The sequence below is a fragment of the Eleginops maclovinus genome, chromosome 19 (genome assembly GCF_036324505.1).
Source record: "Eleginops maclovinus isolate JMC-PN-2008 ecotype Puerto Natales chromosome 19, JC_Emac_rtc_rv5, whole genome shotgun sequence".
NCBI classification, from domain to species: domain Eukaryota; kingdom Metazoa; phylum Chordata; class Actinopteri; order Perciformes; family Eleginopidae; genus Eleginops; species Eleginops maclovinus.
The window spans coordinates 21,792,890-21,809,305 of NC_086367.1; the positions used below are offsets into that span (position 1 = coordinate 21,792,890).

Consider the following 16,416-nt stretch of genomic DNA (forward strand, 5'->3'; position numbering starts at 1 on the left):
AAACTCGCCAAAAACACAAAATACTTTCCCTAATCTGTAAATCCACTCTGTGAGATTTCCTACGTGGAAGTGGAAATCTCTACTACCAATCTCAGGAGGCTGAGCTGCTGTGTTTCTGTTGTTGTTGGTGATACTAAAGCCTCGTTCTCAGAATTGAGACGTCTGAACGGGACGAGGAGACGGACCCAAGGAAACAGATGGCGGGCAGACGTTCCCACAGCGGGGAATCTTCTGGGTTTTATTGGCAACGACAAAACTTGGTACAAAAAGTGCTTTCTGGGTGCTGCAGGGGCTCAGCATGCACGGGCCAAACCAGACCGGACCAGGACCAGGACCGAAGCCTCTGCAGAATCAGTGTTTCCGTCTCTACAGAACATCTACAGCTTCCAGTTTTGAAGCCAATGAAGATATAAGACCTAACTGAATTTTTTCAGTTGTGATAATTAAGGCTGTAATTGCCAATTATTTTCAATATGTTGTGTCACGTTACAACCCGGCAGTCCATAACGCTTTCTGTTCAATAGCTTCTTCGTTTTTGGTTTTATTTTTCCTCATTGCTTTGTTTGTTGTATGAAATGTTCTTGTAGAGTGACACTGAGCGCCTATAAATGTACTATACAGTATAAGTATTATTATTATTATTTTAAAGCAACGTCACTGAGCCAATCAGGATGTCTCCTAAATGTCTTGTTTTGTTCGACCAAAATTCCAAATACCTATTAGTTTTATAATGAAAATCACAAATAAAAGCAGGAAATCCTCTCATTTTAGAGGCTGGAATCAGAAAGAAATGGAATAATTTCACTACTTCTGCAATTTGGGAGAGTTGACAGAAGTTGAAGCAACAATGATGAAACCTGGCTGAGAAATGTCTTTACTGACCAAAGCTCGACACTTATTTTGTAAACACTGATTCGTTCAGTTACAGAAAGCCAAGTAAACTTCAGGAGGTCAAGTTATTCTAAAATGTTTTCCTCATACAAGTAACTTAGCCATCAAATAACACATACATTCCTTCAAATTGTAAATATTTGGATTCAATTTCCTAGATTTCGTTTCATTTTCGGGAAAACAATTATCTTCTTTGTTTGATATTTTTAGCATTCAGTTGGTCTAGTCTTTGTTTTGGCTTTGTTTTAACTTCCTGTTGTGGATTCGAACCTGGGTCTGATCTGACTTGGACCTCAGTCCTGGTCCAGGTCTCCACATTTGGGCCCTGTAGTCACCTTTCATGCATGCAGTCCAACAGCAGCATTCACAGGGAACAACGAGAAGAAGGCTTCATGCAAATTTGGATCATCTCTCGTCATCATGGTGGATATGTTTCATCAGGCACTTCATCATCAGAGTATCACATCTGCAGCACAACCCGATTGTCTAACATCTGAAACCCGCGTCCTCAAACTGAGCATGCAGACGTGTTCATAGATATATACTGTATGTACGAATAGAAACCCTGGGAAATACTAATAAGAACAATAAACATTTACTATTTTAGAAAATATAGAATAGATATTATAGACTTTGTACAACAACTCGACATGCATAAAATAAATCAGTTTGTGCAGTAAATATAGTTCATGTCACTTTTCACACTCACACATATGAAGCCTGCGGAAGAGGAGTGCTGATATTAAGTCTAATGACATTTGACACGTAGGATCGCGGGTCAACACCAGCATTTAGGGGCTTGATAGTTGAAATATGAACAAATTGTGCCGTTCTGTTGTGCTATAACTTGCGATTTTTTGTGATAAAAGGATACAAATATGTTGACAAAGTGGTTGTTTTAACCCCAAATCTTTACACAACAGATGCTAACTGCAGCTAACTCCTGACTAACTGTAAATTCAACCCAAAATCCCCACATTTTCATCTTTGAGTGTTTATGTTCCAAAGCCATCGCAGGAAATGCTTTTGAATTCAACAGAACATAGATCGTTGAGCAGCACTCCTATTCTTCACACCTGCTTCATTTATACCTGAAGGACATCACATATCTGCAGTCTAAACACACACAGCATTTACAGCTTGCTTCCTGCGTTTCTCAGATTACACAGAAAGAGTCCATTTAATTGTGCCCTCCTTCCACTTATGATTCATCTTTGAATCCCACGACCTTGTTTTCAGTCTTCACTGCTGGTAACGTCCCTGGATTAATAAATAAATCACTGTGTTCTCATTTGAACAGAGAGAAGTGGTTCTGATGTGGTGGATCATTGGTGTGTATCTGTGACGATTAATTTCACAGTTAATGAGTTACTTTCATGTTTAATGCATGATTGGCTTTAATAATTCTGCCGATTATTCATGTGACAGGAGCTTCTTTTGTCTGGGTTTGAGTCTTAACCTGTTCTGTTATATTCCATCATGGTGTTTTGGTCTTGTGCTTTTCATACTGTACGGTAACGTTACTCTGTGGCTGTGTCTGAAGGCGTGTGCTGTTTGTATTTTGGTATAAATCTACGGTTGCCGACAGGTGCAAACGCGTAAGAATGTCCCATCTCATTCCCATTAGAAGAAACGGGCTGCAGTTTCAACCACGATGCAAATTCAAAAATCATAGATGTCCCGAAACATGTAATTAACAACATTTTCTACCTTTGTTTTTGTCTGAGTTAAGCAAACGTGGAAAAAACTTGTTTTATGCTCACAAATAAATTGTATTTATGTCATAAAAAACTCTGGATGGCTCAATGCCTGTAGGGGTGTTCTAGGGATAGGGTTTCTTTGTGATTTGGGTGAACTGACCCTTTAGTACTAGCATCAGCATTTCAGTGCGCTTGTCAAGCTCCACTTTCCAAACGTAATTAGACTCTTTAAAACCATAAAACTTTGTATTTTTGAATCTTTTTCTTGCAGTTTACAAGCTATGTTGTCACCTGCCTGAAGTAAACAAGCGCTCAAAAAACACTCCCCGAGGGGTTTGGAGCTACAGCATCTCTCGACACAAACAAATATAATCCCCCCCTCTGGGCTGAACTGCTGCCTTATGACTCAATGATGCTCAGCCTGGAAGAGGATGAGCATTAGCAGCGGCATTACCGTCATCGCACTGTACAATTCTACAGCTGTAACTACCAATTACCACAAAGCGAGTGTGTTGGGGAGAAAAAACACACACTTCCAGGGTAATTCATCGCATGTTACAGCTGCAGAGAGATATTTTTAAAGCCTCTTTTCAGCTCAGCGTTGATGGTGTTGAAATGAGCTTTGCCCTGTGAAGGAGATGAAGCCCGGGCCAAATAACATAATTTAGTGTCGACGGGGGAAGAGATAGCTCTCATGGTGACGGGGTTAAGAGTCTCCAGCTGCTGGTACATCCTGCCCGTAGTACGCCACACGTGTCGGGAGAATATGAATGAGTGCTGAATATGAATGAAACGCCTTCCTGTGACACTTGAATCACAAAACCTCTTCACTTCTACCCCCCTCGTGTGTTTCTCCACTCAGTATTTGATGGTCATGTGACCCATTGGTGGTAACAATGAAACTAGTGAGGTTTTATCAATATGTAGTGCACATTTCTACCCACATCTGCTCGGCGAATATCAGCATATTTGTGATTGAAACAAATGTTGATATCTCATGCGTTATGGTGTGTAATTTTGCACAGCGTAGACGCAGTATGACCGGAGGAGGACAGGGAAAATGGATCTATCACTCATTGAGTTATTAAAGTACAAATCTGTACGAAATTTTAAGAAAATCGGCAAAACAATAGCTAAAATATGGACATTTCTATCGACTATTGCTATGAAAGTATACGTAGTTGGTGTGGTTTAACCAAATTATGCAATTTCACCTACATATTATTGTTAAGGGTTGGATGGATGTGTCAATGATTGGCTTATTTAAGTAGAATATGAACAAGACTATGCAATCCTCCACTTGAATCACAAAACATCTCACTTCTACCCCCCTCGTGTGTTTCTCCTCTCAGTATGATGGTAACACTGAAGCTAGTGATGGTTTCCATCAATGTGTAGTGCACATTTTGAGACATTTCTGAGGGAATCACAAAAGAAAACTCCGAATTATAGACATTTCTACCTACGACTGTTGTGCGATTATTAGAACTTGGTGTGTTTGAAACCAAATATTGTATAAAAAAACTGTCATTTTATGTAATTTCATGTTTTAGACTAAGAGCATGTGCTTCAGAAGGCGTGTGACGTAGTAAATCAGAAGAGGATGGGGTAGATGGATGTGTCAGATTGGCATTTTTATGTAAACAGCTTTACTTTTATGGATCTAACTTCTTCTTTCAGTTTCCTGTCTGCGTCATCTTCCCCCTGAATATCTCGCTCTGCAGTTTTGTTTGCTTCTCCATTGATTTGCCAGCCAGTCGAAGAACAGCAAGATTTATAAATGACAAGCCCCCCCCCCACACACACACACCTTTTTGTACTTTCTAGCATGGCATTTCAATTGAAAAACTAAACAGCAGCTGCCTAAAAAAAGAATAAAAAGAAATGAAGGACAAATTCTCCGCTCCTCTTGGAGGCCGACGTTGTAAAATACATTTTCACTTTTCTGTAAGAACAACCTTCAGCTTTTATAAATAATAAACCTGACAAAGAACTACTAATAGAGTGAGTGCTCCACTACGCTGAATAAACTAACCCTTTATTAACGTCCTTTAATCTCGTGTCGGCCTTCAAGAATGGCAGAATTTGTTCTCCACGTCGACGCCAAACACCCAAGCAGGTTTGATGTTGATGTGCTCTGAGAAAAGTCTTTGGATCCATCGCCTCCAAAAGCCACATGCATCGTCCTGTCTGCAAATATCCACCCTCCTCCTCCAACGTAATAAACTCCCTCTATGTTACGCCTCCAGCAGGACGTGCCAGCGGCAGACCTGCTGTCCTCGACTCTCCTTCATGTCCTGCCAGTGGAGCTGCTCTTCTTCGCCGCTGCTGTTCTGGCCCAGAGCGATCCAGCCCACCATCTCCTTGCGCTTCATGCTGCGCCGGTTGTAGATGGAGACCAGCAGGGTGACGTCCGACAGCTGGAACAGCGCCACCTGGAAGACGAAGGTCTCCTTGTAGACGGGGTTGGGCTGGCCGCGACGCACCGACGTCTTACAGCGAGAGATCTCCTGACCCACCGAGTTCAGCAGGGTCAGACGCCCATACGTGTCTGAAATAAGGGGGGAGGGGAGACAAAGAAGGGTGGGAATAAAGAGTTTTATATTGTTATTGCTGGGGTCGAACCGTTGACCCTCCGATAATGCATAAATCAGTATCAATTTGGCTATAATATCTCTGTGTTGGTCCAGTGTTTGTGGTCTCACTGCTGACCTGGTGGTCTGTTGATGGCCAGGTTTCTGAAGTGGCTGCCCTTGATGAGCTCCACAGACATGCGTCCCGTGGTGGCGTTGTAGGTGAGACCCACCAGCAGCTCGGGGACGCCGCCGTGGGTCAGAGACTGAGTGGACGAGGCGCTGTCGCTGTGAGACACTGCAGACAGGCTCTGCTGGGAGTCCAAGCTCTGATGATACAGACACGTAAACACAGTGAGCAGCAGGGAATCTGGCGTAAAGATGCCCTAACCACTGACCCTCTGATTGGTGGAAGACCTCCTGAGCAATCATCACCCCCCCCACAGAAAAAAATGACACACATTTTTGGCAGCAACAAAATCACCTTGAGGTTACTGCGAGGCTCCAGCACCAGCGTCGTCTCCATCGTCCCCCCGTCCGGGTTCATCCCGCCCAAACGCAGCACCTTCTCCCCCATCATCCTCTCGCGGGACATCCGTGAAGCTCCGAGCGCGTACAGCCTGAACCGGACGGCCGACATCTGCAGCTCGGACGGATCGAGGCGCGAGAAACGGAAGGTCTCGTTGAAGTGCGGCAGCGAGCCTTTCTGCACCGTCGTCTTGTGCCGCTGCTTCTTGGAGGGGAGCAGCACCATGTGCACCTGCCAGGAGTCCATGCCGCTGCGGGCCTTGTCGGGGATGTCCCGGGCCGCGATCACGGACACCAGCAGCTTCTCCATGTCGGCGCGGTACTCCAGGGAGAGCACCAGGTCTCCACACTTAGAGATGGGGGTGCGAGAGGAAGCTGAGCTGACCGGCTCAGACGTGGGCTCACCCTGGGGAGGCTGTAAGAGAGAATAAAGCAAGCTTCTTTTAGGTCGTTTGTACATAATTCAGCACTGTCTGTTGTTAGAGAGGACATATTCTGCTTATGTCCAGGTTCATATGACATGTTTCCATGCTTTAATGTTCAACATGCTCTTCCTTTTTTCTCATACTGTACCCAGGCAACCAGCGAATACTCCAGGAAGTCACTGCTGCTGGACAAAAAATGTTCAGCTAGTTCTTTCGGGTTTTTGTTTTCATCAAACAAACTAAAAAACGTCAGACTTTGAGAGCTGGTAAATGGAGCTGTTTTCTTTTTTCAATGTCTATGCTAACCTAAGCCTCTTAGCTGTAGATTCTCACCAGGTTGGTTAACTTATTCCTACATTTTAATTACACCATTGCGTCACATTTTCCGTATATTGTATGTTGGAGAAGCCGAGGACTTAAATCATCACCAACAAATACTCTGTAGCTAAAATGCATATGAAATAAAACCTTTCAATTGGATTTTCATATCTAAAATCACAGAAACTACAGATGAAAACCAACAATTGACTTTATTTCTCTACCAGAAGGTTAATAAGTGGCAACCTTACATGAAAACACTCAAATCAAAACCTGAATTTGACAAAATAACGATAAAAACACCCACAAAACTACAATCTTCTTCCTTCGCTAAATGTACCGCACACTGTGATGAAAGCTTCTTTAGGTGATGTTTGGTAAGGACGGATGCTAAGTGAACTGCAAATCTTAAAAGACAGAGCTGCTCCGAGGCATTTATATATACAGTATCTTATACAACATGCTTAAGGGTTAGTAGTTCTTATTTTTAAACTACATCTGAACTGATTAGTCTCTGGCTTCGCTGCTGCAGCCTATTTATAGCTTTACACACAATCCGCTGAAATATGAAGCGAAAGGCAACAGAAGAAGAAGTGCAAACAAAGACTCGCCTGTCCTGATTCCCCGAGCATGACGGTAATCTTATCAGCTCAACAAACAGATCCCCTCTCTGCTTCGGGATCCAGAAAATCCCTTGAAATGAACCCAAAAATATGTCTGTTGTGTTTCAAACACTCATCATTTACAGATGCAATGTGATTTTGAAACGTTTGCAGTTTGATGTACAGCCGCTGTACCGTGGATTTAGGTTATTTTTACAATAGGAAATGTTTTAATAGTGCGTCTGCAGCGTAATCCACTCCTGTTACATAAGTATACTGTAGATTTTGCATTTTATTTGTCACTACTTTTCCACCTCATTGATATAAATGTACAGCTGTAGACTTTGATCTTTATCCTTGTCCATTTATCATTACACTTATTTTTGACTCAGTACATAAGAGATTTGGTAGACTGCTGCTTAAGAATCACGAAACACGACACCTGATACTATACAAATGATTGGTGAAAGGTGAAATAGGTGAAACAATAATGGGGTGCTTCAAATTGTTTAAAATAAATGCATTTGCACTGGAGGTAACAAAATATAAATGGTAAATGGAGTGTACAGCTCGTTTTGACCCTCAAAGCGCTTTGGATACTACGAGTCATTCATACCTCATTCATGCAGAGCAGTACCACTTGCTCTAGGGACTAACAATGACACACACTCGGGGTTCAGTGTCTTGCCCAAGGACACATCGACATGTTGAGTGCTCGGGTTGGGATCGAACCGACAACCTTGTGGTTGAAAGACGAGCGCAGTCCCTCACAGCCACAGTCGTCCAATATATATCGATAATAAACTGAGTAAAATGAGCAGAGTTCTGATCGAGCGAGAGTAAGATTAAATATTTGTTGATTACAAAGAAGAGCAATCACAGAATGACTCTTAAAAGGCTTTTCACTCAAACGCTAAGAGGCTCAAACTGCGCACAAATATAGAGAAAACTGTCATCTAATTCTATAAATAAATAACTTTAAAACATTAATGGTCTTAAAAATGAGGTGAAATAATTAGAAGTCTTAAGTGGAACATGTTTCAGTTTGAATCAAATAAATGAATTTGAAGGAGACATTAAAAAAAGTGAACAATTGTTAAATTAACAATAGACAAAGTCACTTTTTTTTGTGAAATTAGCAGATTTCTAACGTAGTTTAACCACAAAAAAAACTATTTATTGATGATAAAGACGTGCAATCACAGAATGAGTCTAAAAAAGCTTTTCACAAATGTCCAGAGACTCCAACGGAGCACAGAAATAGAGATAATTGACACTTAATTCTATAAAAACGACTTAAAAACATTAATGGTTTTTTAAAAAATGATGAATTAAATCGAAGTTGTAAGTGGTACATGTTTCAATTTGTTTGGAATAAATGAAATTGAAGGGGACGTAAAGAAAAGGACATTAACACTAGACGAAGTAGATTTTTGGATTCAAATTAGGAGCTTTCTGATCTAGTTAAGTCAAAATGAACTACTCATTGATTATAAAGACGTGCAATCACAGAATGAAAGCTTTTCACACAAATGTCCAGAGAGCCAAACTGTCCGGTCATAAAGCAGAAAGATAAACCCCCCTCCTCCTCGACCTCTTTTCTTCATGCAGCCAATCTCAGCCTCCCGTTCGATCAGCAAACACCACCTCGATTGTGTCGAGTGTTGACAGAGCGGCCGAGTGTCGCCGTCGACATGGCAACAGCAGCGAAAGATAACATGATCACGGAGGCGCTGCTCGAGCGTACTGAGCGACAGGTCAGGAGGTCAACACGAGAAGAGAGGAGACGCTCAAACGATAAAACACTTCTTCCTCTCAAGCAGTACAAGAAATACTGAATATTGCAGGAAGAATTACTCGGCTCCTAAAATACTACACATTAAGACATAGTATTTATAAAGCGCTTCTTCTGGTACTTTAATACGCTCTGCTTGGAAATTAAAAAATCCTGAGCCAAGTGGAGGAACTAGTCCTTAATCCCAAAGCAGCCTACAATGATATGATCAGCGGAAAGGTCTGTAATTTATAACAAACAAAAGTACTTCTCATGCAAAATGGCTTGATTAAAAATGTTGATATTTAAAGACACGTCTTTTTAAGTGAGCTTTTTATTATCGACTCTTAAATGATTTATTCCTTTAATATTTGCTATTTTTATTTTATTTTATTTATTTTAGTAGCGAAAAGAAGTGACGTTTAGATAGATAGAATCGGAGGATGAAATAGATAGAATGGAGGATGAAACCCTCTTTATTAGTCACATACATGCACACAGCAGAGCACACACAGTGAAATTGGTCCTCTGCATTTAACCCATCCTAGTACTAGGAGCAGTGGGCAGCTATTGTGCAGCGCCCAGGGAGCAATGGGGAGGGGGGGATTGGAGGTGTCCGGTGCCTTGCTCAAGGGCACCACAGCAGGGCCTAGGAGGTGAACTGGGACCTCTCCAAGTAGCAGTCCACTTTCCATATTTTCAAGTCTGTTCGGGGACTTGAACCGGCGACCTTACGATTCCCAGTCCAAGCCCCTACTGACTGCTGGACAATCATTTGACTTCTATTAATCGTATTAATTATAACATTTGTATTATGTATGTCGTATTTAATGAATTAATTTAATTGATTTTGTTTTCCTTTGTTTTACCGAGAGCTGCAATTGAAGCATGAAAAGTGCTACACAAATAAAGCTTATTATTATTATTAATATTATTATTATTATTATTAATATTATTATTATTATTATTATTATTATATTAATATTATTGTTATTATTATTATTAATATTATTATTATTATTATTAATATTAATATTGTATTATTCTGTGTTTTGTTTTTACGAGCAAATACATTCAAGTATCATAGTTTGTAATACTTTATATTCTCTGGGTATATTAGCAGTATGAACTGAATCACAGAATTGAAGGATATCTTCTAAATATAAAGTAATGAGTGTGTAGTGGACTTAAAAGTACAATACTTTCCTCTGAGCTGTAGCAGAGTAGATGTATAAAGTAGCATCAACGGAAAATTCTCAAATAGTATGTACAAATTAAATCCAAATCATGATATTTATGTGGGATGGGTTTAAGGTTAAGAGGTGATGCACTGCTTTTTCAGCTCCTAATCTAGCACAAAGTGAAATGCACCCCTATATCCGCAAGTCAAGTTTCCCAAAATATGTGTTGTGAAGTCACAGTTAAATTGACCTTTTCACCAACAAATGCGTATCACTTCCTCCTGGAATCCAGTTGGATGTTAGTGACAGAAATCATGAAAGTCCCTCCAGGCGTTACGGAGATATCACGAGAAAACGACAAACCTGAAAACATGAAGCCTCTGGCCACGGTTATTCGCGGACATGGAGGCATAATGAATCAAAAATAAGGTTATAAAAGAAACACATTATTTCTTCGCTCACTGCCCGTTCCCTCATCCTGGTCTTACATTTTTCCCTTTCCTGTGTCTTAATTGCCTTCAGGGGGGGTTGGGATGGAAGTAGCGAGCCTCTCCTGGCCTTAAATGCATACACTTTGCTGCATGGATAATTGCAGTAAAGATGGAAAAAAGGGCAAATTGCACTCAGCTGCCAAACAGCATGTCCGTGATTGCGTTATTAAATCATTTGTGAATTGGACCCTGAGACAGGGCGGATAGAGGTTACAATTGTGGTTGCAATCAATTGATTGTGAATTTGCTCCTCAGATTTGTAGGTTTTAATCTGGAGGTGTTGCAAGACTGCAGATCAAAACACACACATAAGTCACAATAAATCAAAAACTGGCTCAATAAGTTTCGATTTGCATTTACAGACTGCCGACAGTTTTTGCACAAGAGTTATTTATAATATCAGTCTGTTTACAGTGAAAGTACTTCTGAATAAAGGAGCTGTACCAGTTTAGGAAGTATAATTAGCAGTATCAGCAGTGCTAGCTCTAGCGTTAGCAGAGCTGTTATATAACTATATAAATAAACTGTGCCTCTCCCCCTCCCCCTCGGTTTCTCTGTGGCCCTACTGAACCAAAACTCATTTGTTATTTATGAAACGTTCTCTATATCAGTGTAGCCCTCTGTGTACTGTGTGTGTGTGTGTGTGTGTGTGTGTGTGTGTGTGTGTGTGTGTGTGTGTGTGTGTGTGTGTGTGTGTGTGTGTGTGTGTGGGAGGTGTTCACTGCACAGATTGCTCCCAATTTCAGAGTGTGATGCGGTGACTGAGAGGTTGTTAAATTCTACATTCTCACTCTCCTACATGAACCAACACACACACAGCACACACACACACACACACACACACACACACACACACACACACACACACACACACACACACACACACACACACACACACACACACACACACACACACACACTGTTAAACAGGTGTAAGCAAGTTCAGACACACATATTCACACACACACACACACACAGAGTGATTATTATTCATGAGCTTCTGTTTTGTTAGCCATCGCAGCGTGGCGAGCAAGGAAATATTAACTATTTATACAAAACCTCGAGGCCTCAGTGAACCCTGTTTGGTTTGTTTCCTCCAAAATGAACCTGAGAGGACAACATGGCAGAGTGATAATCCTCTCACAGCTCCATGATTATCAGGATACCTCTGCCAAGCACGATGGGTAACAGCAGGGATGATGTGAGCTCGCTGACCCCTTTAGTAAGTAATCCCTGCCTCGGGTTTTCCTTTTTTTGTGGGGATTATTGTGAGCTGAGAAAGTGTTGAAGGTGTCTCAAGAGTCAGTAAGTTTGTGACGTCTCAGTCTGGGGGGGGGGGGGGGCAGTGTGCAAAAGGTGATATTTCCACAAACCATTGTTACCTCGTTTTGTCAGAGAGATTATCCTCGTCCCAGATCTCTGAATTGCCTGAACTTCCTTAATTTGTTTGGCAAATTAAAGAAATTGGAAGTAGCTGCCAAACAATCACAGATTTAAGGAGAAAGCTTAGAAAATTAACCTTTCTACGTATCCATGAACAATCTGAGAACGGTAAGGAAGAAATGGTTGTTTCTAGACAGTAAGCTTGTGCCAATTCGCAAATGGGATCATCAATCTATGGTTAAAAGAATGACGTATTCTTCCTTCTATATTTTAAGATTTTACCTTATTTACCATCAAAACTAAGAAGCTATACAATCCTTATAGTCCCGGAGCTACTGTGCATTTAAAGATGTTTCTCTGGATTTTATAAACTAATTAAAACCAAGTTGCCCCTTTTTTTCATAGATCCAACATTAATTGGGACAAATACTTTACTCGACACTGATTGGTTAGAATTCAGCAATATCAGGTAACGAGAACACCTAGCCTGAACTAATAAAAAGTAAAGCAAAGATATGGTTAGTTTGTTCATCAGGCGGCAACGAGACAAATCTGTTTCTACTTATCTTAATGTATAACTAAAGGATGTTCTTTCACTGAGGAACAGAGCTTGTTTCAGGAGCTAAAAGCATATACAGCTGCAGTAAATGGATTTTGTTTCTCTTAAACATAATGTTCCTCTTATGTCCTTGGTTTTCTGTTATTGCTCAGAGCGTTTTTCTTGCTGCAGTCCTTCAAACTACAATTATACAAACGCTTGAGCCTTGAAAGTCGCTGTGACCTACATTTTGTTTCTTTTCCACTTGAGACAAACGGGGAAAATTAGTTTGGCTCAAGATTTTTAAAAATGATACCATTACTCATAAAATTGAAGATCAGAACAAACTGGAAATGCAGGAAGAGAAAACGGCTTCCAACTCAATGCTTATTACACGTGTCGACGCGTTCCGATTCGATTCGGTACAATTCTATATAATGTGATACGATACAATACGGTAGGACCTGGTATATACGATAGATCCAATCTGGTACGATACAATGTGACACGATTCATTCTGTGATTTGATTGGATTGCATACAATTCGATATGAACGAAGCGATACGAACGACACGATACGAATATTGACACGTACGATATGACACGATATGATATGACACGATATGATATGACACGATACGATATGATACGATATGATATGACACGATACGATATGACACGATATGATATGACACGATATGATATGACACGATACGATATGATACAGTATAATGCGATCGGTATGATACGAAGCGATACGACACGATACGAACGATACGATACGATACGACACATACGATAGATACGACGATACGATATGACACGATACGATATGACACGATACGATAGACACGATACGCTACGACGATACGATATGACACGATACGATATGACACGATACGATATGACACGATACGATATGACACGCTACGATATGACACGATACGTATGACACTATCGATACGACCGATACGATATGACACGATACGATACGACTCGATACGATACGACCTACGAAACGATACGATATGACACGATACGATATGACACATACGATAAGACACGATACGATGCGATATGATAACGACGCGATACGATATGACACGATACGATATGACACGATACGATATGACACGATACGATACGACACGATACGATATGACACGATACGATATGACACGATACGATATGACGACGATACGATATGACACGATACGATATGACACGATACGATATGACATACTGATACATGAACGATACGCTATGACACGATCGATATGACACGATACGATCGATCGATACGATATGACCGATACGATATGCGATACGGCGATGCGATACGATATGACACGATACGCTATAATGCGATACGATATGATACGGAGCGATACGATACGGAGCGATACGATACGGAGCGATACGATACGATACGAAGCGATACGACACAATACGATATGACACGATACGATATGACACGATACGATATGACACGATACGATATGACACGATACGATATGACACGATACGATATGACACGATACGATATGACACGATACGATATGACACGATACGATATGACACGATACGATATGACACGATACGATATGACACGATACGCTATAATGCGATACGATATGATACGGAGCGATACGATACGAAGCGATACGACACAATACGATATGACACGATACGATATGACACGATACGACACGATACGATATGACACGATACGATACGACACGATACGAAGCGATACGACACGATACGATATGACACGATACGATATGACACGATACGATATGACACGATACGATATGACACGATACGATATGACACGATATGACACGATACGATATGACACGATACGATATGACACGATACGATATGACACGATACGATATGACACGATACGATATGACACGATGCGATACGCCACGATACGATATGACACGATACGATATGACACGATACGATATGACACGATACGATACGAAACGATACGATATGACACGATACGATACGACACGATATGACACGATACGATATGACACGATACGATACGACACGATATGACACGATACGATATGACACGATACGATATGACACGATACGATATGACACGATACGATATGACACGATACGATATGACACGATACGATACGATATGATACGGAGCGATACGACACGATACGATATGACACGATACGATACGACACGATACGATATGACACGATACGATATGACACGATACGATATGACACGATACGATACGATATGATACGGAGCGATACGACACGATACGATATGACACGATACGATACGATGCGATGCGATATGATTCGATACGCTATAATGCGATACGATGACATGCGATGCGATACGATATGACACGATGAGATATGATGCGATACGATACGATATGATTCGATACGCTATAATGCGATACGATGCGACACAATTTGTTACAATAACCTCCTTAAATCGTGGAAGCCTATCCTCGTATTTAGCTGTTCAGCACATGGTTGTTAGGAAGCCTCAGTACATTAATATAGCAGCTTGATTCATAGAGCTTCTCAAAGGGTGGAGCAGTTTTGACATTAAAGCGATTGACAAACATTTATGGAGAACTGCAGTCCGTATAAGAGCCAAGAGTTGTTTTGAGCGATTGGTGTGTGGTTTGTTTGAATGCTTTTAGATGAAAGTCTAGCGATGACAGTGTCTGCAGTACCTCGGGGCTCCAGGTGGACGAGCTGTCAGTGATGTCGTTTTTGACGCAATCTGCGGCCTTCTGCGTGTCCTCGCTGCCGTCTGCAGCCTGCCGGTTCATACTCAGTGTGGGACTATCCCTGGCGCCCGATGCCCTGACGGTCGCAGGTGTGTCCAGAGAGGCCGCCGACGCCACCCTCTCGGTCTCTTCCAATGCTGCAGACAGAGGGTCCTGGAAACCCTGCGGCTGGCTCTTAGCCTCCATTTCTGCGCAGGGAAAGGACACACAGAAGCGTTAGGTACTTCTATTTAGTAGACAAATGCACACAAACTAATTGAGGCATTCTGAAATATATTAAAGACCTAATGTAAAAATAAACCACATAGACTAACACAGATTGTTTGTCTTTGTGAAGATGACAAATGTAGCATTTGACAAACTCAAAATATCTGAGCTAGAAGTGATATTGTGTAATTGGTCAAACCTCGGCCTATTTTTGAGACAGAAACACTCGGAGGACAGGCTGTTCCTCAGACCAATCAATACCATTATCTCCACTTCACCATCATTAAAGTCGGCCTGCCTGGTATACCAATGGCTGCATAGAGCGTGGGCCATAGCAACGGGCTGAGGTGAGTCATCTACCTGTGTGTGTGTGTGTGTGTGTGTGTTTTGTTGGTTAAAGATGGAAATTAAATACCAGTTGAGACAGAATGACCCCAAACCAAGGCTGTCACCACCCACAGACAACCAGCTGCTTGCTTAAAAGGAAACAGTTCCAGATTGTATTTTCTAAATTGGAGGATAATAAATGTGATGCTATTTGGTTAGCATGTTAGCCTGAGTAGCAACTAGCTTTGTTGCAAGGGTCTTTTTCATAAGTTTCTTGGAAGTCTTTGCTCCACTGTCTTCTGTAGCTCAATAAAATCCCTTCATTTCTCACTGGGGGTTAATTGGATTTTAAATGAATGGTTCAGTGTTTAAAATGTAAAAACAAAACAGTGAAAATGCATTTAAAGGACCCAGAGTTTCACATGTAATTCTTATATACGATAAAGAACCTTCTGAAGCTGACATTAGAGTATATTTGGCCTTTTTGCTTGAAAAATAACTGAAATAGTTAATTGATTTATAAACTAATCAACCAATTAATTGAGTTATTGTTGCAACTACAGTATATGACCTTTACTAATACATTTCAGTATGTGTAGCAGGAGAATTTGATTTGTTGGGTGGGAAAATATCACCATCAGATATAGACGGAGCTGCATGATCCCGGCTCAGATGATAATCCAGATTATGTTT

The 16,416-nt window shown here is 41.1% G+C and overlaps 1 protein-coding gene across 2 annotated transcripts in view; it reads right to left on the bottom strand.

Annotated features, from left to right (window-relative positions):
- Window positions 1-202: 202 nt before the first annotated feature.
- The window catches only part of syt16 (synaptotagmin XVI), a 36,008-nt gene continuing 19,794 nt past the window's right edge, over window positions 203-16,416 (bottom strand). For both annotated transcript variants that reach the window (XM_063909610.1, XM_063909609.1), the window contains 4 exons: window positions 15,133-15,377; window positions 5,649-6,107; window positions 5,304-5,493; window positions 203-5,142 (listed from right to left, as the gene is read on the bottom strand). In XM_063909610.1, coding sequence (XP_063765680.1) covers window positions 4,829-5,142; window positions 5,304-5,493; window positions 5,649-6,107; window positions 15,133-15,377 — 1,208 coding nt within the window. In that variant the 3' untranslated portion in view covers window positions 203-4,828. The remainder of the gene's footprint in view (window positions 5,143-5,303; window positions 5,494-5,648; window positions 6,108-15,132; window positions 15,378-16,416) is intronic.